Here is a 24,964-nt window from a genome sequence, read left to right on the forward strand (position 1 = left end):
AAATATAGGCCTTGCATGATTCAATCTTAAGCTTGAATAGACTCCAAGCAATTTAAGCTTAAAATGTATTCGAATTTAAAAAAAAAAATATATCGATACTTTCTCTCATTCTTAAAATTAATTTTGAAGCCAAACTTAGAACAAAACTCGACGCAATTACACCCATAGCCGCTTGGAAGTCGGAATTAGTATGAGCAAGTTTGTCAATATAATTTTTCCAATCTTTTCTTTTCTCTCAAGCTTTAGCCAGCTGGTAGGAAGGAAGGGAAAAAAAATTAACAAATAAATCATATAAGAAGTGGAAGTGTAAGGATATGCATGACCCGAGAGTGGACAGAAATCTAGGGAAAGGGAGTTCAGCTTTTATGGCAGATGATTGCAGTGGAAACGAAGGAGAAGGGTCCCCTTTGTGATGAAGACCAAGCTGAGCACAGCCTTCCCCCCTTCACATGGCCATGGCTCTCTTCCCTTCCTCTCTCTCCCTGTGTGTGCGTAAAAGTCCAAACCAACACTTGGGTCCCCTCTCTCTCTCTCTCTCTCTCTAGTGTGTCACTCTGACCTTGTCAGGCTTTTATCCAAGCCATCCTTCTCACTCTCTTTCCTCTACTATTTAGAAGTTTGGACCCTGACACACCCCAATCAAAACGAATCTAAACCCAACTCACATCTATCTATGTTCTTGAATCGCCCCGCGCTCTCCATCGTCCCTTTCACACTAGCAAACACAATGACCCACCTAACCCGCCACCATGTTCGCGTCTTCCTTGTTGCTCCCCCTTTCCCTCCTTTACCCCTCACGTGGCGGTATTAGGCTAGTCTTTGTTTTATCTAATGCCTTTTGCCTTTAAGACCCCTCAAAATTGGGTCTTTGTGTGCTTGTTCTTATATAAGCTCGCTTTGGAGTGGGTGCAGAGGCAAGAGGCAAGAGGCAAGAGGCAAGAGAGGCAAGAGGCAAGAGGCAAGAGGCAAGAGAGGCAAGAGGCAAGAGGCAAGAGGAGGAGGATGGCGCTTGAGGCAGTGGTATTCCCACAAGACCTATTTGGTTTCACCATGAAGGAGTTCTGCGGCTTTGGTGCTCTGGAAGAGGAGGAGAAGGAGGTAGCGGTAGAATGCGAGGTGGGTTGTGAGCAAGGTGCGAAGAGGAAGGAGTATGGAGTGGATTGGAATTGGGACGCCTCTTGCTCCTCTATGGTGCAAAAATTTGAGGAGTGGGATGGGAATTCCCCCACGCCGGAGGCCATCCAGGAGACGGTCGCTGGGAGGCGGAAGAGACGGCGCACCAAGAGCGCCAAGAACAAGGAGGAAGTGGAGAACCAGAGGATGACTCACATTGCCGTCGAGCGCAATCGCCGGAAACAGATGAACGAGTACCTCGCCGTCCTCCGCTCTCTAATGCCGGCTTCCTACGCCCAAAGGGTCAGATACTCACACCCATCTCTCTCCTTCTTCTTCTAGCTCATGGTTTGAGTCCCCTGGTTTCCAAGTTGGCAAGAAGGAAGCACCTTTTTGTTCCACATTTATCTTGATGCTTATGATTAGTTCCTGTACATAGGGTGACCAAGCATCTATAATCGGGGGAGCAATAAACTTCGTCAAGGAGCTCGAACAGTTGCTCCAGTCCCTGGAGGCCCAGAAGAGACTCAAGCAACGCTCCGACGCGGCCCCCTTCACCGGCTTCTTCGCCTTTCCGCAGTACTCCTCATGCACCAATCGGAGCGCGAATGCAGCGACAACCGCCATGACAGAAGAAGCGGCCACGGAGGACAAGTCCTCCGCTGCCGCCGACGTAGAGGTGACCGTGGTGGAGAGCCATGCCAATGTCAAGGTCCTTTCGAGGCGGCAACCGAAGCAACTTGTAAAGATAGTCGCAGGATTGCAGAATCTCCGGCTTACCACTCTCCACCTAAACGTGACCACTGTCGAACAGATGGTGCTCTACTCTCTTAGTCTCAAGGTACTACTATAAAACTCATCGTTTTTTCCAACTGCAAGAAGTGTAATTTTGAACAGCATTGTGATATTTTTATTTTTCTTGGTTTTTAATTGATATAGGTGGAAGATGATTGCCGGCTTTCGTCAGTGGATGACATTGCAACCGCAGTGTATCAAATGATTGGGAGGATTGGAGAAGAGCCTACTTGTAAATAATTTAATTGTTTGCATGTAATCCTAATTACAGCATGCTAAGCACTTTCTCTTCTCTGTGTTTGCTGAAATGGTTTAGTGTGCAAGTAATGTCCTAGTCTCTATAACGAGTGTTCAAACCTTTGTAGATTTGTATGACAGAAATGTTGATCACAACCTATGGAGGATGTAACATGGGCCATATGGAGTGCTCGAAATAAAGGAATTATGAGCCCAAGTGGGTTGTGGAGTGATTGTGTAAAAAAATTTGGGGAGATCTTTTTTGTATAATTAAGGCTCACAGAAAAAGTGATTGGAAAAGTAATACTAATGAATTTCTTATATATTGGAAAAGAGACAATTGATTAAGAAGAAGAACAAAAGAAATTCTAGGAATGTGGGTCATTTTCAAGCTGGTCCTTCTCCAATCTTAACATGAATGATTAAAAGGTGAAAGGACTACTATGATAGATCTCTTATCATGAGGTTCATAAAATATTAGAGGATGTTTCCAATGTACTATCTTACAACAATATACTAAATAAAACGAAAGGGGAGAGAGAGAGAGAGAGAGAGAGAGAGTATTAAAATTTATTTGTTAGTTCCTTTCTGCTTCATATTTTCACAAAGCAGTAATTGTTTTTAATAAGAACATAGGCCCACTGTATAGTGACATCGATGTACTTCTCACTCTCTTCTCTCCCATATGGACAATTAGAAGGCAGCATTCGCCTTTAAATTAGCAAACCAAGCTTGTAACCTAACTCCTGTTGTTAATTATGCAATCACAGTCTTAAACCTATAGGTGAAGACTGAAAAGATTAATGATTGATTGCCTAACAAAAGTTAAGGGATTAAGAAAGTAGTCAATTAGACCTATTAAACCTGGAGAATATAAAAAGGAAAAAGGGAAAAAAAAAAGACAGAGGGATTTGGACTTCATTGGCTAAACCTAACAGGCTAACACCATGTCTTTGACATGAGGAATGCATGATTATACATAGATTAAAGAAAAATGATGTTGAAATGTATGATACTTCTCATTAAGGGGAATACAAATAGTAGCAAAGAGAGTGCATGGAGATCTTGAAAGCTCAAATGCATTTTCTTATTAGCACTCGTGAGAATAAGTGAAGATAAACTTTCTATTGCTTACCTTCTATGACATTGATGATGTTTCTGAATCCTTCTTCTTGAACAGCTTATAGGCTTCAAAGGTCAATCAAGTGGTTTGACACTTCAGGATGCAATCAGAAAGGAATCCCTGCAGAGTGCTCCGAGACATCTCCTTTGAGAAAGATGCCAAGAACTACTACATCAAATAGATCTCCAGGATCAAACCTACCAGACATTGGACTTGATGCTAGACTTAAGAATGAATTCTTCCCTTCTGCGATCATTCTTTTGGCAGCACCCTTGTTTTCTATTCTTTTCCTTTTATTGCATCCTCCGAAATCTCTGCTCAATTAGTAGAGAGATTATTCTTTGACTGAAAGCTAAGGTTGAGTACAGAGGACCAAACCTTTCTATTGCACTTATGGCCATCAGATAATACAAGATTCTGAATGGTGAAAACATGATAACAGTAATAATAATAATAACAATAATAATAACAGATACATCCTCATTTTGAATCCTAACAAGTACCACATTGAAAACTGTGACCATAGTAAAGTAGATCAAGTAAAGAAAAATGTGGCCACAGTACCTCCAGTGGCCTGTAAACATGCAGATTTAGGGAAAGCTGATGGTCCAATTGAACTTTAGAAAACAGTTGAATATGCTTATGGATTAATCCATCTCCTTTTGTTTAATAAAAAAATAATTGCCTAAAGAAGGGAACGTTGTTACAAGAAACAAACAAGATCATATGGTTCAAGAGTCAAGCTTAATTGGAAATATCAGCTGTTATCGAACAACGGAAAGGATACAACAAAGAAATCGGCTAAAGAATTTTATGGTCCATTACTAGTTGTAGTAGTTGAACATGTCAGCTATGTTGTCTTTGACCCTGCTCTCCAGAAAATGTTTACTCTGCCATTTCCTTCTATGCACGATGGGATCTATCAGTATCCCTACCATTTGACTTTACTGAATTTGATCTTGAAACTACTGTTAGTAAGAATCAACATATTGCCTATCCAAGCATCTCTTTCGTTTAAGTATGGTGGACAAAACAGAGATAGGCAATGTGAAGATATCAAATGTGGACAAGAACTCGGAGCACCGACAAGGCAATAACGCATGCAATTAATTGACGTTCACAATTAGAATAATATTTTTCAATAAGTCCAGGGATAATCACATTGATCCTTCTTCAACTATCACTTTTCTAACTTGGCCTAACTTTTGCTCAACCAATGAAGTTAAAGTTAATGAGATTCAGCTGGGATCAACAGCTCTATGAGAAAGGAAAGAATTGTAGACTCAGACATGGAGATTTTGTCTCGGAAAAGATGATAGACAAATTGTCGCGATCATGTAAACAACTATCTAGAAAGAACTAAATTCCATTAGAAAGGAGTTTATATATACATAGATTCATGAGGCTTTCCAGGCCCAATCTGTCCTTATGTTTCAAACTTCAGCCCAACCCTAGCTAGCCAGAAGCTGAATTGAAGACAGCAGGCAAATGTGATGTCAGACTGCACATCATTTGTCATGCATTAGGTATTCAGGATCTTACACTATTCCAGTATAAAGTTATAGACATTTTAAAGACTAGTACTTACTATCTAGCAATATATAATCAGAGATTGTGATTTATGGTGTTACAACATTTTAAAAACTTTCATGAACTAACTGGAACCTATATTCTTTTCAGAGTTCACATGAAGTTCTAGTTATCTACAGCTCAGAAATTAGGCATGTGATAACTATGCAATGATATTAACTTAAAGTGATAATATTCAATGGCAGGATTCCTGCATATCTACTAGTTTGCATAACCACAACCAAATGGACTACTCGGGATCTATGTCATCCAAAGTGATAATTTATTATGAAGCTTCTCAAATCTATACCCTGTGATGTCATGGTTCATGATGGAATTTCTACATATTTTACTTATATTACTATTTCAGCAGCATAAATTATCAGAAGGGAATATGGTAATGATGCCTCAACAACCAGGCTATGGCAAGAGTGTGACTTTATAAATTATGGAATTCATCTCTCATTGTGTTAGAAGATTTAACATTGATGACAAAAATTTCATGTATGTAAGTTCTGTTGGATACAACAAATTCAGCACCCTCTGCAATTTTCCTGGTTGACCACACAGACTTTAATAGCATTAACTTCTTCACTACATTTACTGACGTGCAAAAAAAAAACAGTGATGAATAGACTTCAGAACGAACGTACATGTAACCAAAAACATAAACTAACTTCAGCAAAGCATAACGCTGAGGGAATGTTTACCTTATTAAGCCAAGCTGCAGCAACCAAAGTTAGGAGTACTACAATTAGAATGACATGAGTTGTTATTTATATGACCACCAGTAATGATTAGGACCTTAAAGTTAGAATTAGAAGATAATTCATAAGCAAGTTTATGTTCGACAGGAGTGAGCAGACAGACAATAATATGCAATTCTGGAAGCTGTGAATGAAGAATGTGTTCGAAGAATATGTAGATCTGTTATTCTTTGAAAATTTTCCATCACACAGGATACTACATATCCAGAAGTTTAGGCAAAAACATGAACACAATTTGAAATGGTAATTTGCAAAAAATTTACATATGAGTTAAGACATTTGCAGCAAAAGTAGTCAGTGTTGCGTCAATCCTAAAGCAATTCATTCATGATTCGACGAAGAAAAGTATTTAATTACGTATAAGATATCAAATAAAATTTTAGAAAATCTAAAATCTATCTGACAATAATATGTACATGCTCACAGAGAGATGTAACAGAACCAGAAATGCAGATAACTAAGTAAATAGGAGGTTGCTACACTAGTTTCCTAATGTCATCTATGATACAGATCCACTGTCACCTGAAATAGTTTCATCAGGTACTTAATAACTTTTATAAAAGGTACTGAAAAATTGTGATACCAATATGGATAAATATTTATCAACCTGCCAACCAGAAGAAAGCAATGTACTAAATCAAAGAAAGAGGAGAGTTGCGAGAGCTTATGTTTATATATCTTCCGGAGAATGGCAAAGTGCTACACAATCATAGGCAATAAAAGATTTTGACAGAACATTATCTCAAGATTACAGCAGCATACATTTTCTTCTTTAATGTTAGAACACTCATAGATCTTAATCAACAAGCATCCAGAATCATAAGAAAAGATATGAACTGTGCAAACCTAAGTCTCTTCTGAAACTTACATTTCACTGACCAACTTGAAGCATGTCAACACACATTTCAGCTGGTCCAGTTGTATACGCATCACAAACAGACAGGAACAATGCATAAACTTATTATTACCATGATTTCAACTCTCGTAGCTTCTATAAAGGGTGTAAGAGAAACTTCTTCTCCAACACCTTTGATTCCGTTACATCTATCTGTATAAAAGGAGATGGGCAAATCCTGAATTGCCAAGACAACTCCGCATACATTGATTGAAGTATTCGCCCTTGTCCACCTTCACAATGGGAGAATTGAGCTCCTAGCTCGCCCATGCCTTGAGAAAAAGAAGGCCCTACCGCCCGATAAAGATCTTTCAATATCCAGATGACCCAATTGAGTAGATGCCACCTTCGAAGAATTCCCATGCTTCTCCTTGTTATTGAAGTTCTCTTCTTCCTGAGAATTGGGTTCTTTCTCGTTCTCATTGATTCTTTCTTCCAATACCATGAATGGTGAATCCATCGAAACTGATCTCCGAACCGGCTGCAATCCAGCATCTCCAAGATCACTTGAATCACGCATCCCGGAGCTCCCCCCAGACAAATCCGGCAAACCAAATTGGTCGATTGAAATCTCGGCTCCTGTATTCTGTTCTCCTCCCAAAATCCCAGTTTGGCCTTCGGTCTCGGAGTACGCTAACGGGGGAGAGGAACCCAACTCCCTGATGGGGCTCCCGACAATGAACGTGGACGAATCGGACGGCGCCGCTTCGCCGGCGGGTTCGACGATGTGGGCGCGGCAAAGCGGGCAGTTGACGTGGCTTCTTAGCCAAGTATCGATGCAGGATATATGGAAGGCGTGACCACACTTGGGCAGCAGCCGCACGAGCTCCCCGTCCTGGAACTCGCCGAGGCAGACGGAGCAGTCGGCGGCCCCGAGCAGTCCAGCGCCGGCTTTGTACTCAGTGACGGCGATCGACCCGATCGTCGCCTCATCGAGCCCGACAGTCCTGATGTACCACACATGGTGAATCCCGTCGTCCCCGTCGTTCTCGAAAAAGGCGCCACCACCGCCGCCGCTACCGTCGGCTCCTTGTGTCGACGCGAAGGACGCGGAGACGAGGGACCGGCGAATCCGGCGACGGCGCAGGACGGTGCAGAAGGTGAAGGAGAGGAGGAAGGCGGCGGCGAGGAGGGAGGCGGCGACGAGGACGTAGTTCGTGATGTGGGATTGGGACCCGTGGCCTGCGTCGGATGTTGGAGGTAGAGGAGGAAAAGGAAAAGGAGGATTAGGAGGAGGATAAAGGTCCTCGTCTTTTTGGCCGGAGTCGGAAAGGATCCGATGGTAGGGATCCATCGGAAGGGGTGGGATCAGGTCGGGTCGGAGGGTCGGAGGGTCGTCGAGAGGCGGAGGCCGGGACTCTTCGCATGAGGGGGAGAGACGGTGGAGATGGTGGAAGACAAGTCGTTGGTATTTGGAATAGGTTCAAGTCAATGGGTGTTAAAGCGAGGGTATTTTAGGTATAGTATTGCTTACGAATCCTGATAGGAAATTCCCCATGTACTCAGAAGCTCCCCATTAGAATTAACAGGTGGAAGACATTTTGATTAAATGTTTGCTTTGGCTTCTTATTAGAGGCTTTATTCACTTAGTCAAGGATTAAATTGAGCATTTACCATTTCGCAGGGGGAGGTTGCTTTGGCCTTTGGCAGCCAAGCTCTTCTATCTTTACTCCGCGCACCACTCCACAAGTGGTTCTGCCACGTGGCAGAAACTTCTCGAGCTAGATTACAGAAGTCTTGCGGGAAATTTTTGTTTGGAAATTTGTATTTAACAGGATGCCTCTTTATCTATCCTGTATTTTTTATATTTACAAATAGATCCTTCTATTTTACTAAATGTATATAGAAAACATCCTGAAATATGTTAATATTAATACTATTTAGGATTTTCTTTAGCATTTTAGGTTGGATAAGAGTACATTGGTAACTTTTAAGTTAACCTAAAATTTAATTAAGTTTATTTAACAGAATTAACAACATAGTATTTTCTGTATATATTTAATAAAATAAAGGATTCAATTTATAAATATTAAATATATGGTGTAAGTAATAAATAGTTGATAAAGGCTGAGTGTTAAATGCAAATGTATATTCTAAATTTCTTTAGTAGTAGTGGGTTCGAGTAGATCTATCATTGGTGGTGGGAGATTAGTGGGGACCAAATTAAGAGAGAGTTGGGGGCCCAGCGGAGTGGAAAACGGTGGTGGAGTTCGTTTGATCATTTCTATATCGCTTTATACGTCACATGGTTATTTGTTTAATATAAACCGCGTGGAAATTACGCTCAGACGCGCTATTATTCTAGCATCAAATTGACACCGAGTGAATATATATGTGGATTAGGTTTATCATTTTATTCATATAGCACACAAGCATTTTTATATATTTTTTATTTTATTTTACTTTAGAAGTAAAGGGTTTCTGTTGTGAATGTTGCTTTCAGAACAAACGGTAGCTCTGCTAAAGTTTCTGCTCTTATTTTTTAAGAACTTTCCTCGTCGTTAACAATGTCTTTCTCTTTTATCTTTTCTAGCCTACGTCGCTACAAGAGGATAGAGGTTCTCCTCTCTTCTAGCGATGTTTCTCTAGATAAACTCTTTTTTTCTCTAGATTTGGGGAGAGGAATATGTAGTGGAGGACTTGCCCATGGGGAGATTAGGAGAGGCGAAAGTCAGAGGCGGAGACAAAGGCAACAGGGTGAGCAACGAAGTAGAAGGTGAAGGGTTTTGGGCGAGGCAAGAGGTGGAGGAGGTTGGATAATACGAGGAGAGTATAGGAAAATAATGGCAGGAGAGGAGGCTTTAGGATCTCGGAGGATGGGGAGCTAATGGAGTAGATGGAGGACAAGGAGAAAAAGGCGGTGGCTTGAGGAGGAGGACGACAAGGTAAAATTTAGGATTATAATTGTGTTAATAGTGAATCACCCAATTTATATATATATAGAGCCGAGCTAAGTGGCTCTAATTTAGGCTTCGTTTAAAATTAAAATTAATTTTAAGCCTATATACTCAGATTAGCTCAACTAGTCGAGTTCGAGCCACTCATTTATTTTAACACCCCCAATAGTGCTAGCATACTTCAAAATATCTCTAATTTTTTGTGTGTCTCAAGCTTGTAAAACTTTGATTGGAATTAATGCAATTATTTACCTGAGGGGTTTTCAAAAAAAAAATTGAAAATATTAGAAACTAAATATCAAAGCATATTTTTAATTAGTACATGATCATTTTTCTCATGTTATATACTCCCCTTGAATGTTTGTGAGACAATTAGACAGTAAGTAAGATGAGGTATTTGCACTGAAAAAAATAAAAAAATTTAAAATAGTAAGATTGAGCTTTTATGCATATTTTTAAATGTAAATGATATATATTTTATTATAAGAAATGTGCCTCTAGTATAAAATATGTAAATACTCAGTTTTCATATTATTATCAAAATTTAAGAAACTTTTAGTGCAAATGAAGCCGCCAAGACCAAGCAAAATGGAAACTTTTCCACGCAGGATAATGCTTTAAGATTTGTCCTAGTCAGCGGAACACCAATGTGAACGCAACTGCGAGGATAATAAAGTTCCATTTGAGTGGAGAACCAAGTAGAGACTCAAAATTAAATTATGATTGCAAAACTAAGCCAAGTATGTACTCTAATAATACCTATTGCGTTCCTCATGTTCATCAATACGTAAGAAATGTCATGCATCACATGGTGGGCCTTTGGATGGAGACTTGTCAACTACTCAAAATCGATTAAAAAAAATGCTCTTCTCCTGACGTAATTAAGAGTACCACTTTCCTTCATCTTTATCCAATGTTGAACTAATCTATGAAACTTATCCCAAGTTAATATGCCCATCTCACTAATACGTTTGGTTGCAATTAACTCCGAGAAAAAGTTAATTGTGAAAAGGAGGTCCATGGCTACAGTCCATTCTCTTGTTTGTTCCAACCCCTCTTTAGCTCTATCCTTCCCTACTAATTCCCACAAACAAGTCTCTCTTCCTCAGCAGACTATCTCCGTCTCTTCTCCACCTCGGTTGCATCGAGCCATGGTTGCCCAAGCGATGGATCCACAGAACGTTGATGGTGCCCTTTCTACTAAAGGAGATGCAAAGTATGTGAACTTTAGATGTCAAGCGATATTAGATCCTTGGAGATGCATAAATAACCCTTGTAATCTACTTTGAGCTTTGATGCAGAGGGGCAAACTCTGCAGTTGATTCCGATCAGCCCGCTGATGCTGCAGAAGCTGATTCAGAGTATGTCATCTTTATCAAAATAAAAAGCAAAAAAATCTCATCTTGTTTTTTTTTTGAACTCTCAAAGTATTTTGTTAGATAACATATGTGATAACATCCAGATGGGTTTTACTACATACAAACTCCGATCTTTGTGCTCTTCAGTCATCTGATAACGGAGGCCCTCCGTTACCCTCATGGTAAGAGCTAATAATAGCATGGAATCTTTGACAAATCCATCATATAATGAAAGATCTCGTGTTTCTTGAAGGGCAAAAAAGGTGATTGGTTCTGTAATTTGCTTCGCCTTACCTCTTTACAAGAAAATACGATGTCTAGAAGGTAAAAACAACTGTTTTCTTCTCTCTCTTTTTTTCCATCTGCACGAAAGTAATGTAGGTAATTACTTGTGTTTGTTAGATGAGGTGGATAAGACAGTCGACACTGTGATTGAGATCGTCGAGGAGGTGGCGGAGGTGACGGAGAAGGTCGCCTCCGATATCGCCGGCGTACTTCCTCATGATGGAAATCTAAAGGAAGCAGTTCTGAAGATTGAAGACATTGCTGAAAAATTAGACAAGGATGCTGAGATGGCTGAAGCCTTCATGAACAAGGTTATCTTTCAAATTATTATTCACTTTCTATTTGTCAATCGAGTATATTGCACAAGAGCTAACAAAGTGGTATATTTGTTGACCATTCATTGCCCTCAGGCCTATGGTTGCTTGTAAGGAAGTGACCATATACATTTATTGAAGGATAAATGACATTTATTTTGTTTTGGAAGAGCAGGTTGATGAGATAAGAGAAGAGGAGGACACACTGCTTAAGCCTATCATTGAGGAAGCAGAGGCCATAGAGAAAGAAATAGAAGAACAGGAGAAGACAAATCCAAAGGCAGATCAAGATCAGAAATGATAGTTTACTAGACCAAAGACTTTGGAATTGTTCCTTGTTGTAATTACTATTGGCTATACTATGTGAATGTCTGTAAATATGTCTATGATTTCAATTTCGTCCATGTTGTAATCCATGGCATAATTTAGCCTTGGCAATAATTTGATTGCCAAGAAGGGGAAGCGCATAACATTAGGCTCCCTTGATGAAATGCAAATGAGAAAGCTTGTTGTTAGACAATATATAAGCACAAATCTATAATTTCTTCTTCATTTACATCAGTTTTTATCTCGTGGTGAATAGATATATGTTAATGGGTAACAAAGGGATTTTAGCCAGCTACTTAAAGGTACAAGAATCTTCATTTGTAATATTTGACCCGCTAATTAATATGTGGTACGATACGCAAGTTTTCATCTCTATCTTTTAATTTTTTATTTTTGGTGTCCTTCAGAGAAAGTTAAAAAAAAAAAAAAATATATATATATATATATATATATAGAGAGAGAGAGAGAGAGAGAGAGAGAGAGAGAGAGAGAGAGAGAGAAATAGCAGAGAAATAAATTGTGTATTTTTATTTTTTATTTATTTTTTGGGTGTGTAAAAGTTAATATCAGTCACTCTTTTGTAGATAAGTACACAGCAATAATCCCGGGATATGGCATATTAGTCGCCATGGCGCTTCTTCTCCTCCGACTTCCTTCTTCACCTCATCAATCTCACCTCTATCCGTCGTTCCCCAAACCTTCGACAACCCGAATCCTCCTCCCCGTTTCCAATTCTCTCCAATCTTCCCGAAACCCTAACTACCGGAGCAGGGTGAGAGGAACCTTTCCTTCCATCGCCACTCTGTTCAGCAGTTCGACGGCCGAAGCAGCAGTTGAGGAGGAGTCTGCGGTGGAAGTGGGAGACGGTCGAGGTAAGCGGTTGATAGCCCAGAACATACCATGGGATTGCACCGCCGAGGACATCAGGGCGCTCTTCGAGAAGCACGGGGTTGTGGTCGACGTCGAGGTCTCGATTCATTTCCTCTTCTTGTTTTGCGAACATTTCAATTTTTTTGTGTGCGCACAATTGTTGCCTAGTATAGTGAGTTCTCGCGAATGCGTTCTAAACCACATTTTGCCATGACAAGTAACATATTGGATCCCGAAGTACATTGCCTTCTATGCGAAACAAAAGCAACAGCATCAAGTATGAACATTTTTGCTGTTCTTTTGAAAAATAGCTCCAAACAGGCCTCAATAATGCTTTAAGGATTACAGATTGTTCTCCGCAGGGACGTTTCATCGATGGTTTAGTTTGATGCTATGATCTAAATGGACAGTTGCATTAGTCTTCTTTTAAGTTTGCTAAGATTGCAAGATAGCCAAGTAGCGAACAATCCTTTTGTATGCATTTCCTGATGATTGTCATCAGATAAAAATAGATTACTTTCCATTTAACTGTCAGCATGCTGATCTTTGTGTACTGGATAACTTTAAATTGGAGATATAATATGTATCGTTTGCAAGTTTGCTTTGTCAATGTATATCTTTTTATTCATGAAATTGAAAATAGAGATCCCAAAGTAGATTGCCTTCTATGTGAAACAAAGCAACAACATCAAATTTGAACACATTTTCTATCCTTTTGAAAAGTTGGCTCCAGATAGAACTTATTAATGATTAAAAGGTTGCAACTGGATGTTTCATAGATAATTTTACTTACTTTCTAAATCATTTCCTGATTTGACCATTATATAAAATAGTTACTCTCTGTTTGACCATCAGCATGCTGACCTTTGTGCACTGGATAGCTCTACGTTGGAGATTTCATATGCATCTTTTCCAAGTTTGCTTTCTTAATGTGTATCCTTTGAAGCATAACATTTAAATAGGGATCTAATATTTGTAGAGTGTAGACAACTAGAATAGGTCCTCGATCTCTTACTTATTGCATATGGAATATAAGATGAGTATTTAGGATGGAAACTTACTAAGAAATTTGAGCTTTCGAACAATTTGGATATCATTATTCCTCCTTAAATATACCTTCCGTTTTTGATAAATGGTCTTTCACATTACTAAGGTATATGGCTGTTTTCTGTGACCAAGCTGCTTTTAATGATTCACTTTATTAGGTTAATCTTCTTCTACATGGTCATGACATTATTCATCATCTTGCTTTTCTTTTGGTCCCTTTACGGAACATTGTATAAGTTGTATACCAAGGAAATTCTTTAATCAGATGGTCCTTATTGATCTCTTCAGCTCTCAATGTACAATAGCAATAAAAACAGAGGACTGGCATTTGTTTCAATGGCTTCAGAGGAAGAGGCTCTTGCAGCACTTGAAAATCTTAATTCCACCGTAAGCATTCAAGACCATAGAATCCTCTTTTGAGTGTATAAGGCATTTTATCATTTGTTATTCTATTTCCTTTGTAGAGTCTATGTGGTAGAATTATCAAGGTAGAGTTGGCAAGATCATTGAAGAAGCAACCTCCTGTTGCCACAGCTCCCGCTCCTAAGTATAATGTGTTTGTGGGAAATTTGTCTTGGAGAGTCAGGTCTCGAGACCTTCGAGAACTCTTCAATGCTAATGGGAAAGTTCTATCTACTGAGGTCATCTTCCAAAGCAATCCAAGGAGATCAGCAGGTTACGGATTTGCCTCCTTCTCTTCAAAAGAAGAAGCAGAAGCTGCAATAACTGCTTTCAATGGGAAGGTAAATTGATATCCATGTTGTTTATGATCGTATGATTTAGCATTTGCCTTCAAACATAAGTATATCATATTTGTGAATATTTTGATATTTGTATTCAATGTGCAATCTTTTTATGATGCAGAGATTTATGGGAAGACCAATTCGTTTGATACTTGGTAAACTACAGACGGACAGCACTGAAGTGAAATCTCATGCAAGTGTCCAAATTGATGAGATATCTAGCGAGCCAAGTCTTGCTGAGAGTTGATAACTCAAGGTGTAGCTATACGGAGAGTTGTATTTTTATCTTTGTTGACTATAACTACTGGTCACTAGAAAAGTTTTTGAAATCAAGGGCTTTTGTTCTTTAAAATTTGGTTATTTGCAAGAGCAAGGAGGCCTACTTATTTCCATATGTAAGTTTGTTGCAGCAGTATAGCATATAGAGCAACTAGATGCTCTAGTAACAAATTTTCTTCCTTTCACTCATCCCATGGAGGTCTCTTGACAAATCTGAATGCAGAGGTGTTGAAAAGTTGTTAGTTTTCTGAAGGGCAGGAAGAGTAAACATCAATTTAAATCTCCACATGTTTCTGTATGGAGGCTAACAGAGTCATTTTAATAATTTCTTCTGTTACGAAGATCATGCTGAAGGAACTTTATCTTCGTAAGCATCATATTCGACCTCAGCGAGCAGTAGTCTGCTGAATTGCGGAGAGGAACAATTTACGAGCGATTTGCAGTAAAAAAAAAAATTTAGTTTTCTAACCGGCAGAAATATGCCTTTTCATTATTAAATTATAATTTAAATTTTTTTATACTGATTTAGCTCTAACAAAATTTAAAAAATTATTGCGTCTTAAAAATAAGGCAACATATCACCTATATAATTTATAAGTATTATTTATATAAAATATACTCTCTAATTTTTAATAATATGCGTATTGAGATTTAAAAAAAAATTACGTATTACCTATATAATTTACACGTATTGTTTATATAAAATATATGTTTTAATTTAGAAAAAAATATTACGCATCACTTATATAAAATACAAATTATAATTTTTAACAATATGTGCATTGATATTTAAAAAAAATATATCATACATCACTTATGTAAAATGTACGTTCTAATTTTTAATTTATATAAATTAAACAATTATGTTGAGTTAAAAAATAATAAATTAATCTAAATTAATAAAAAAATATTTAATTTTGTAATTTGATAATAGTGGGTCCGACTAAAAACTGAATAGCATATTACTGCAAATTGCTCTACAACTTATATGCCAAACACAAATTTAACTGCTGTTTTCAATATAAAGTTGGGAAGGGATTGCTTTCCATTATCTAAACAGATTATTTTTAACTATTCAGAACAATTGTTATCGCTTTTTTTTTTTAAAAAAATTTAGGGAAATCCCGTACGCTGGAGCAATACTTCATACTCCGAAATTATGACAATGCAACCTAATACACAGAAAAGAGACCGGATATAGCGCCGACTCTTTAAAAAAGAAAGCACGGCCTGAGAATCTCTGAAGGTAGAAAGATTAATAATCACACACAAAAAAATAACAAAACAAAAAACGTGTGCAAGACCATAAAACCAGAAGTAGGATAAATGAAGAAAAATAGATTCATGAATCACAAATAGTACGGTGCAAGTAGGGATTTGAGTGGACGGAAAGGATTGAAGCGGCGTCGGGGAGGTTGAGATCGGAAGAGGAACGGATGGCTCGGATCCGCCAGCAAGCCTGGATTTGGCCGGAGTGGCCGCAAATCATGAAACCGACAAGGGAGTGATGGCATAGCAAGGACCTAATGACGGGGACGATGGTGGCAACGACAGGCATCGACGGAAAAGGGCATGGCAGAGTGACAGCGAGGCAGAGGAGGAGGAGGAAGAAGGCAAAATAAGTGCGAGAGGGGGAGGGCGACAACTAGTAGGAAAAAGGCGACGACGGATGAGAACTATGAAGGAGCTATATAGGGAAGAGAAGAGGATGGGTGAGGAAGTGAAGGAAGGAGGGAGAAGGTCTCGTGCAAGGAGAGGAGAGGGGGGCAAAGATCGTCGGCGACGAAGTAAACCCTCTCAATGGAATGGCCTTAACAGAGTTAAAGAAACCTTCCTTCTGTTGTTACTTTATTGCCCAATTTTGTGGCATGGGCCTTGCGATTCTGTGCCTAGATTAAATTATTCCACTATTCAGCTATTCTGTTGCTAAGGTTCAGATGAGTTGCATGAAATTCCACAAGTCACACCAAATTGCAATAGATCATGGAGTTCATGCATGCCATTCTGCAGATGACAGTAGATCCCCATGGGTCTGTTCATGGCACGAGATTCACGATAAGAGCATTGAAAGATTTAAAGAGAGTGGAAGAATATTTAAAGAAGATTTAAAGGGCTAGTGATTCACGTATCTCGAAAATGGTTTCACTATTGACTTTTAGTTATTCATCGACTCTTTTCAGCACAGAACATAATCCTCCTCCTAAATCTGTAACATTAGTCTTCCGTTTGATGGAAGTAGAGCAAACTTTTTCTCGAGGCAATGCCTATATGTCAAAGAAAAGGATTAGGTTTCATTCGCCGTTCCCCAAAGCATCCAAGAAAAAGCTGGCAATGGTCGCAAAAGAGCAGACGTGCGTTAGGTGGCGACTATTCCAAGCGAAAGCAACTCCTTGGCAACCAAGCGATGCTTAAAGCCCGTATCATGCCTACTTTTCGTATTGGAGGGGGAAAAAAATAACCTACAGGAATAGAATAAAGAGAGAGAGAGAGAGAGAGAGAGAGAGAGAGAGAGAGAGAGAGAGAGAGAGAGGAAAATGAAATTGGCTTCGGGAGTAGTTAGCTCAGCCGCCATACCCATCTGGCGACTGGCCGGGCGCCACGTTTCGGCCCTTTCTGATGTTACCACGTGTACTAGGAGCTGGTAAAAAGTCAACACGTTTGGTGGGGGAAATTGAGAAGGCTTTACCCGTCTTTGTTGAGATTTGTAGCAAGCTTCTGATGAACGGAAATTGTTTGACTCGCAGCTAATTACTTTGAAAAAGTTGGCCAAGTTTAAGACTTATATAATAGTTTAATAGTATAAAAAATAAAGTATATGTGTTTTCTAGATTAATATATTTCATAGTGGTAATAATTTAAGGAAAAAAAAAGACCTCTTTCGTTGATTCACAAACGAAAATTGAAAGAAAGCTCTTCCTCGATCGTAAATAATATTAACTCACTGATTTGGGATATATAACAGTTCACCAAGGTACTTCATGTCGAAGGCGATGTCATGATGACTAATATTTGACGAATGATCGATGGTCTTATTGACCCTATGTCGCAGTGTAATAATCTCATTCTTCTGACAGCGATATCTAACTAAAGCACTATGTTACTATAATAACGGCAGGTGTAACACAGAATACATCAACTCTATCTTTGTTCTCCTGTAGGTTGACCATGCAGAATAGATCATTGAGGCTTGTGGCTAATGGGAATCGGGTATATTATTCTTACTACTAAACTTTTTTAATGTGCAGGGGAATGTGCATAAGAGTTTAGATGCCTTTGACGAGCCTACCACATATCGACATCCAACAGATAAAAGGGAAATAAAGGCGCCGAGATGCTTCACCAACTTCTGTTAGGCATTGAGTCTTTCCTAAGGCATTCTCATCCATCACAGGCTTTACGAAATAATAATACTCGGAGGAACATTGGACAAAGTGGACCAAGTCCTACTACTCCTACTCGCTCTCGCTCTCTTTCCAATTAAGCCACCTCTCGACTTCTATATAAGAAGGATCTCCTCCTCCTCTTCTCCTCACATACCAACGCGTTGCAGAGTTCTTCGACTTCTCTTCCAGTATCCGTAATTAAATTAATGGCTTCCTACAACTCCTTAGCTTTGGGTGTTCTTCTTCTCCTGAATTGTGCCACGTGGGGATCGGCCACCGTCTACACCGTTGGTGATAAAAGTGGTTGGACGATTGGCGCCGATTACTCCACTTGGACCAGCGGCAAAACTTTTGTCGTGGGCGACAGCCTAGGTTAGTTCTCTCACCATCTTTTTTATTTAGAAGGAAAATATTACTAACATGTGAAAAAGATACAAATTATATGTAAATCTTTGGTCATCGCAGTGTTTAATTATGCAACTGGTACGCACACCGTGACGGAGGTTAGCTCCTCGGACTACGCTTCTTGCTCGTCGTCCAATTCAATCAGCAGCACTAGCACTGGGCCGACCACGATTGCACTCGACACCGCCGGCACACATAACTACATCTGCGCGGTCGCTGGCCACTGCGCCAGTGGCATGAAGCTCTCCGTCACCGTCGCCACCGCCAACGCAAGCTCGCCATCGTCGCCGACACCTCCTTCCGGTACCCCTTCGACTCCGTCGACGCCCACCGCTACCTCTCCTCCCTCCACCACCACCACTCCCAGCACCACTACTAACAATAATTCTGGCGCAGTTGGCCTTCTACCAACTGCGTCAGCCCTAATCGTGCTTACTGGGCTCGTGGCGGCCCTATTCTAAGCCCAGCCAGGATAGAGACAGTGCACCTTGCTCTCTTCTTTTGAGTCGCTTATTTCTTTTTCCACGTGTTAGGTGGCTACATATCATTACATTGGGACACATGCTGGTTATTGATGTAATTTTATATCTTTCGCTTCATTTGAGTGTTTGGGATATGCAATATCTTACGAGTTATGTTATAATTATCGGATCTATGCTTTCCTTCTTTAATTGTGGAGAAAGGGATGAGTGGATGTCATGTGTGTGAACGGTATTGGGCCTGTTATATCGATATCAAATCATTTGTTCGGAGGTGAGTTATTTTTTTAAGTGGAGGTAGGAGGTGAGTTGGAAAGGAGAATTTCTAGTCCTATAAGGATTGGTGGATGTTGTGATGGGGTCAGTTGTATTGATATGATATTTATGTGGCTTGCTTTTTGACCTTTATTCCACACCACGGAGATGTTTTTTTTCTTTCTTTCTTTTTTTTCACGCCATGGAGAGATGTTACGGGTCGTTCATGGGGTAGAAGAGAAGAAAAAAAGAAGTATAAATCTTCTGAAGTGAATGGGGGGTGGGGGGGACAAAGGTGGTTGGCATGAAGAAACTGAGTCCAAGTGTTGGTGCGAGAAAGAAAGGTCGATGCCTTCGGCCGGGCCCAATACTGTACAATCCAGATTCAAAGAAAGGAGTTATATATATATATAATTTTTATATGCGGTCAGCACTAACTTTGTTAGAGTTTCGGCCATGTAATGGTCATATGAGTGGTTCCACCGGCACCATCGAATGCTTGAGCAGTGAGGGCTTGAGAGAGTGGCCATGCGGAGGTGGAAAGGGTGGTTGAAGCGCTCGGCGACGACGGTGGTGGTAGTCGGTGAGATATAGTCAGTGGAAGCTAATTAGCAACTATATACTCTAATGCAAGAAAAATAATTTGTTCATCAATCGGTGATCCAATAGGGTGCAAGCCATAGCTCTTATAAGTGGCTATCCTGATGGAATTACAAACTTAGCTTGAGTGCTTGACTCACTAGACTTGACTTGATTGACCTCTTTCTTAATGAGCTTAGGTCTAACTGGCTCCTAAACAATTAAGTGCAAAATACAGTTAGACCCTTGGGTCTAACCGGTTACGATTGACTTAATTAAATAATAACCAAAAACTAATAAAATAAAACTCAAGGTTCTTATTGTAAACCACGAGTATTTCTGGTTTGAATCCACTCGTTCCCGTGTCCCTTACTCCGGCTTGGCCTGCGTTGGATCGTAACGAGCCACTACTCTTTCCAATTGATCCACCATTTTATCTTTCTCCCCTCATTTTTCGCGTCATCCAACTCTTTCCCTATCCTCCTTGCGCTCTCCTTTGCCTTCTGCCTACACTAGTCGCTCTCATCGCCAGCGGTCCTAGCTCCGACGACTACAAGAGTTGCAGCCAAGGGGCGCGTTAGTCCTAGCTGACAATCGAGCCTTTCCTCTTATGCTAGGTCTTCTCATCAAAACTCCTCCGGTTAGCGAGCCGTTAAGCCCCTCCAGGTCATCGCAGACTTGGTGCCTGACTAGTGCTTTCCCATGGGCTTGTCGTGGCTTGTGCTATAGCCAGGGCTCGGGTTCATAGTGCCAGCTCAGGATTTGGGTCCGATTGGTTCTGCCTTAGAAAGGGTTGTGTCTAGCTCTGGTCCTACGATTAGTTTAGCCTGCCTGGGATTCCCTATCCTCCTATGCTTCTCCTTCTTGTGCACAACTGCAGTGTGTGCTCGTCAGTGTCTGGATGCCTCCACCATCTTAGTCCCCGTCGCTGCTTGCGCTATCATCATCATCATCATCATCATCATCATCATCATCACCTCTCACTCGCCTTCGCCGTCATTCGAAGCCAAACATCGTGACTTTTGTAGGCGCTTTTGTTTTGGCTTTTGTTGGCCGTTATTTTCGATTTTGTTTGTTGTCTTGCGTCTGGCTATAGAAACCATCATTATCTAAGGTCATGCATCTAGAAACTATTATTATCTAGTTCTACTTATGAGAAGGTTCGTTTCCGTCCTCCATGATCCCATTTAAGTGAGAAGACTAAACAAATTCTCATGTCAGAATGTGACTGCGCACCGACATTGGACATATATTATAATATCAAAACAGTTCAAATTATATGTCATTGAGAGCTTTCAAATCTGAAATAGTAACAAGTCAATAACAGCGAGGAAGTTTCCAATTAGATGGGTCTACAAGCACCAATCATCTATTAACATGCAATGGTACCAACCACCCCTAATTAATTAGTTAATTAATTCACATAAGCTGGGCCTAGCTAGGCATGGCAAAAGTTACTAGAAAAAAGACCCGAGTAGAAAAGCAAAAAACGAAAAGAAAAAGAAAAGAAAATAAGAAAGGCGACAGAGACACTGTGGATTGCGGTCCTTTCGAACATGACTCGCCCTTCTTTCTTTTATAACCGCATCTCCACCGTCCGATAGGACCACAGATCCACTGACACGTCGTAGCAAACGCCCAAGATTGTTCGCCTCAACGAAGAACCTACCACGTGATTCCAGATTCGTGCACATGGGTTTAACAGGTACTGCCCTACAGCTGGCTCCTGCACACACACCTGACGTCACCTCTCCAATCACCTCGCACCCAAAACAATAAAAAGCTTTTTTTTTCTTCTTCTACTAATTAAGGAAAAGAAAAAAAGGAGCAGCATGTGATCGCTGCTCCACCACCAACTTCCAAATATACCCTTGTTAATTCCAATCGCCATCAAACGAATGCAACAGAGATAAGGAGGGTATGATGGGAATAATAAAGGAAAGAAAGAATGCACTAGGAATAATATTACAACGAACAAAGTAAAAGTAACCATAACCACCACTCAGCACTGGATACTCGCCTCTCCCGCTCTCTCTCATCACATATGTCTAACAAAGCCAAAGCAAAGCTCCACAGATAAATTAAAAATAAAGAAAAGAGAACTAATAAAGTAAAGAAATCCTCAATAATTATAATGACAATACAATGGGGAGAAGAAGAACAATGCGGGCAGCATCAGATCACCATCGACACCATCACCATCGGGAGATCAGAAGCAAGAGTTGACAGATCTACGTCTCGAGGGGCGATCTAGAAGGCGTAGGCGACGGCAGCGACGGCTGCGACGGCGATCCAGGCGGCGGGGCGGACGCCGTAGGCGCTGCTTCCCTCGGCGGTGGGGGCCTCGGAGGGGGTGAGAAAAGACGGAGGGGGAGGAGCGGGGGGTGATGTGGCCGGAGATGTGGATGGGGTCGGGGCCTCGGTGGGAACTGGGGTAGGAGCCGTGGATGGGGTTGGAGCCGCGGGAGCTGGGGTAGGAGGAGCCATGGGTGTTGGCGTAGGACTCACGGGAGCTGGTGTAGGGGGAGGAGACATGGGAGCTGGGGTGGGAGGAGAAACCGGAGCTGGCGTAGGAGGAGACACGGGAGCAGGAGTAGGGGGAGTCGGTGCTGGAGTCGGGGAGGCGGAGGGGCCCTGGGCGGAGGAGCTCACTGCGAGTGCGGCGACCGCGATGGCGACAAGGAGGAAGCGAGAGATCGCCATTCTTGGACTGCGAGAGAAAGATCTAGAGAGAGAGAGAGAGAGAAAGAGAGAGCTAGGGTTAGGGTTCAGTGAGGGAGAGGAAGGGGAGGATGGGGATGGTATATAAAGAGGGGTGTGTTGGGAAAAGTCGGCTACACAGGGGTGTTATTTTAAATGATAATTTTGCAAAAAATAATCTAAGAAAAGGAGGAAGACAACTAAGGGTGAGAGAAAGGGGAGGAACGAGTGACAGCCGTTTGATAAGGATTTCGTGATGGAATTTTGGGTCCACTACTATTACCTAAACTTATTATCCCTTTTAATCATTAGAAACCATACAATTTTTTTTTTTCTTGTGCGTTTAATATTTGTATTTCTTTTTTGACGGTAGGTTGGAGGGTACGTACCTAACGCGATATTTTAATTCGCCATCGCTGGCATTGCGTTTAGTACAATTATACGTAAATATTAAAATAATTGAAATGGTTGTTGGCTATCTGATCAAGATTGGACGGTGATCGATTTGTGCTCTTGTTTCGGGTCTCCGCGTTCGGGTCTTACCAATATAGACGGAGTTATTTCAAAAAACTACGCTCGCTTAGACGTGACTGGGACTCGAATTTGTAACAAATTATTAATATTTGGGATTTTTAATTTTACGGGAAAGCGATTAAGCCAACGTGAGTCAGCGCTCTAGTAGTCTCTGAGTCAGGAAGCTTCTCTAGTGACCGATTAAAATTTTCTGGTCCTTTAAGTTAACGATTGGGATTGTTACTGTTGACCTGAGTGATAAAGAGTAATAGAAAATTGATATATTTTCATGTGAGTGGAAACAACTCTTTTTTCCTTTTAAATTTGATTGGATAGAATGTGGCCAATCACAGGGTAATGGTTCACGAGGAGATGCCTGATTCCATTTATTAAATTCTTTATTGGGCTATTAGAACGTGAAGGGCAGATGGAGATTCCTCTTGCTTTGATTAGAATATATCGCCTCATCTTTACCCAAGGATTAAATGGTGGTTCCCCTCCATTAAGCATCAGACGTCTCCACTAACGTCTGGCATACGATGTCGATATGTGATATAGTTAATTACTTATCACCTGAAGGTGCGATATATTTGTCAATTTAGGTTGAAGCCCAGCGAATTCTAGACTTATAGGTCACGGCTCTCCATCAAATATTTGTGGCTCTTAATATGCTATCATGTGTCACACTTGAATAGCTGTACTCGTCGTTGTGCGATCATGCCCATATCACCATCACTGGTTTCAAAGAGTTCTTGCCAAAATTAAAGTTGGCTTGATACAATACATTTCGTTATTCAGGCAAGATTTAGGGAGGGACAAGGTACAATTGGGTTAAAAGGCGCATAATGGAGAATGAGATCCCTATTTATATTGTCAAGAGAATAACTTCCAGAACACAACCATTGGCACTTGGCCATGTCAATGTGGGTCTTTTAATGGCGTTGCTCTAAATGCCCAAATAATACATTAGAACATAGATAGAAGGAGAATCAGAATCTATAATTAGAGAACCAATTAAAAATTCATACAACAAACTTTTCATATTTTTTTGGCTCCGAAGCAGAAAAGGAAAAAGGATTTTAGTATGTTTAAATGTAAGGCTTTTGGTAGCCTTTCCAATCTCTGCCCATTCCAATCAATGTCTTCAAGAATTTTCACTTTTGGATAACAATGTGAACCAAAAGCCAATCAAAGGAACTTCTATGAAGGCATGATCTGCGGAATTTAGCGAAGAGAGAAAAGCAAGTGGATCACAGAGAGAAGATAAGCAAAACCCACTCCACTGACTTGACCATTTACGCTACTTTGGTTCCGTCTGGACCTACCAATAGGCTGTACCAGGTTGGAAGATTCTATCACCACCACATATTACTCCTTTGCTCAAACTGCCAAAAGCAAGCGGCGAGAAGGACACAGTAGCTGTCTCCTCTTTCCAAGTGGAACCACTAGAACTCGGGACCGTGCCAACACAGCTGGCACAACGACACTCCGCCAAGACACCCATTGCTGCTGATAAGCTTGTCTGATCAAGGATATCCAAAAATAATAATATGATAAGCTCATAGCAAGTGGTCAGGTGAATACAAAATAAAAAGGAGCAGAGCATTTAAGAATGTCCTGGATCATGCCACTGCAGTCAAGGTTGGTTCTAGGAAGGATGCAGAGACGGCAGAGATTTGGTTGCCTTCGTAGAAGTTCCTTTGCTTTTGTGCCTTGTTCTTCTTAACCATAATGCCATAAATGTACTCCATATCTAAAGCATATAAGATTGGCAGGTTCTTGTCTAGCCGAGTCTTCTCTAATCAATGAAGTACTCAAATCAACTATAGCCATAATCTATATGAAATAGACTATCTCAGAAGCGTGAAATGAACATTTTACAGTAGAATCTCGCCCAAATCATTATACAGAGTACGATCAAACAAAAAGTACACATAATTTATACCGGGATAACATGTCTACAGACAGGCATGCAACAATGTTCGTAGTGAACACCTTAACTGATAATAGCCAACGAGCTTATCTGGAAAT

The 24,964-nt window shown here is 40.5% G+C and overlaps 4 protein-coding genes across 4 annotated transcripts; 3 read left to right on the plus strand and 1 right to left on the minus strand.

Moving 5' to 3' along the window:
• The first annotated feature begins 946 nt into the window (after nt 1-946).
• On the plus strand, nt 947-2,235 carry LOC140787735 (transcription factor bHLH94-like). The gene is made up of 3 exons (XM_073136832.1): nt 947-1,416; nt 1,553-1,954; nt 2,053-2,235. Exons 1-3 carry the CDS (start codon nt 1,003-1,005, stop codon nt 2,146-2,148), a joined length of 912 nt encoding a protein of 303 aa, XP_072992933.1. The 5' UTR covers nt 947-1,002; the 3' UTR covers nt 2,149-2,235.
• A 4,079-nt stretch (nt 2,236-6,314) lies between these two features.
• On the minus strand, nt 6,315-8,041 carry LOC140787744 (RING-H2 finger protein ATL52-like). Its single transcript, XM_073136842.1, has one exon. It carries the CDS (start codon nt 7,791-7,793, stop codon nt 6,735-6,737), a length of 1,059 nt encoding a protein of 352 aa, XP_072992943.1. The 5' UTR covers nt 7,794-8,041; the 3' UTR covers nt 6,315-6,734.
• A 1,969-nt stretch (nt 8,042-10,010) lies between these two features.
• Nucleotides 10,011-11,909, plus strand: LOC140800766 (uncharacterized). The gene is made up of 6 exons (XM_073155605.1): nt 10,011-10,612; nt 10,698-10,757; nt 10,859-10,936; nt 11,008-11,078; nt 11,157-11,350; nt 11,529-11,909. The coding sequence occupies exons 1-6, from the start codon at nt 10,347-10,349 to the stop codon at nt 11,652-11,654; spliced, it is 795 nt and encodes a 264-aa protein (XP_073011706.1). The 5' UTR covers nt 10,011-10,346; the 3' UTR covers nt 11,655-11,909.
• A 229-nt stretch (nt 11,910-12,138) lies between these two features.
• On the plus strand, nt 12,139-14,692 carry LOC140782213 (28 kDa ribonucleoprotein, chloroplastic-like). The gene is made up of 4 exons (XM_073128682.1): nt 12,139-12,647; nt 13,886-13,984; nt 14,062-14,340; nt 14,462-14,692. Exons 1-4 carry the CDS (start codon nt 12,309-12,311, stop codon nt 14,585-14,587), a joined length of 843 nt encoding a protein of 280 aa, XP_072984783.1. The 5' UTR covers nt 12,139-12,308; the 3' UTR covers nt 14,588-14,692.
• Nucleotides 14,693-24,964: the final 10,272 nt, after the last annotated feature.

Source organism: Typha latifolia, chromosome 1 (genome assembly GCF_019914945.1).
Source record: "Typha latifolia isolate L0001 chromosome 1, TyphaL0001v2, whole genome shotgun sequence".
Taxonomy (NCBI): domain Eukaryota; kingdom Viridiplantae; phylum Streptophyta; class Magnoliopsida; order Poales; family Typhaceae; genus Typha; species Typha latifolia.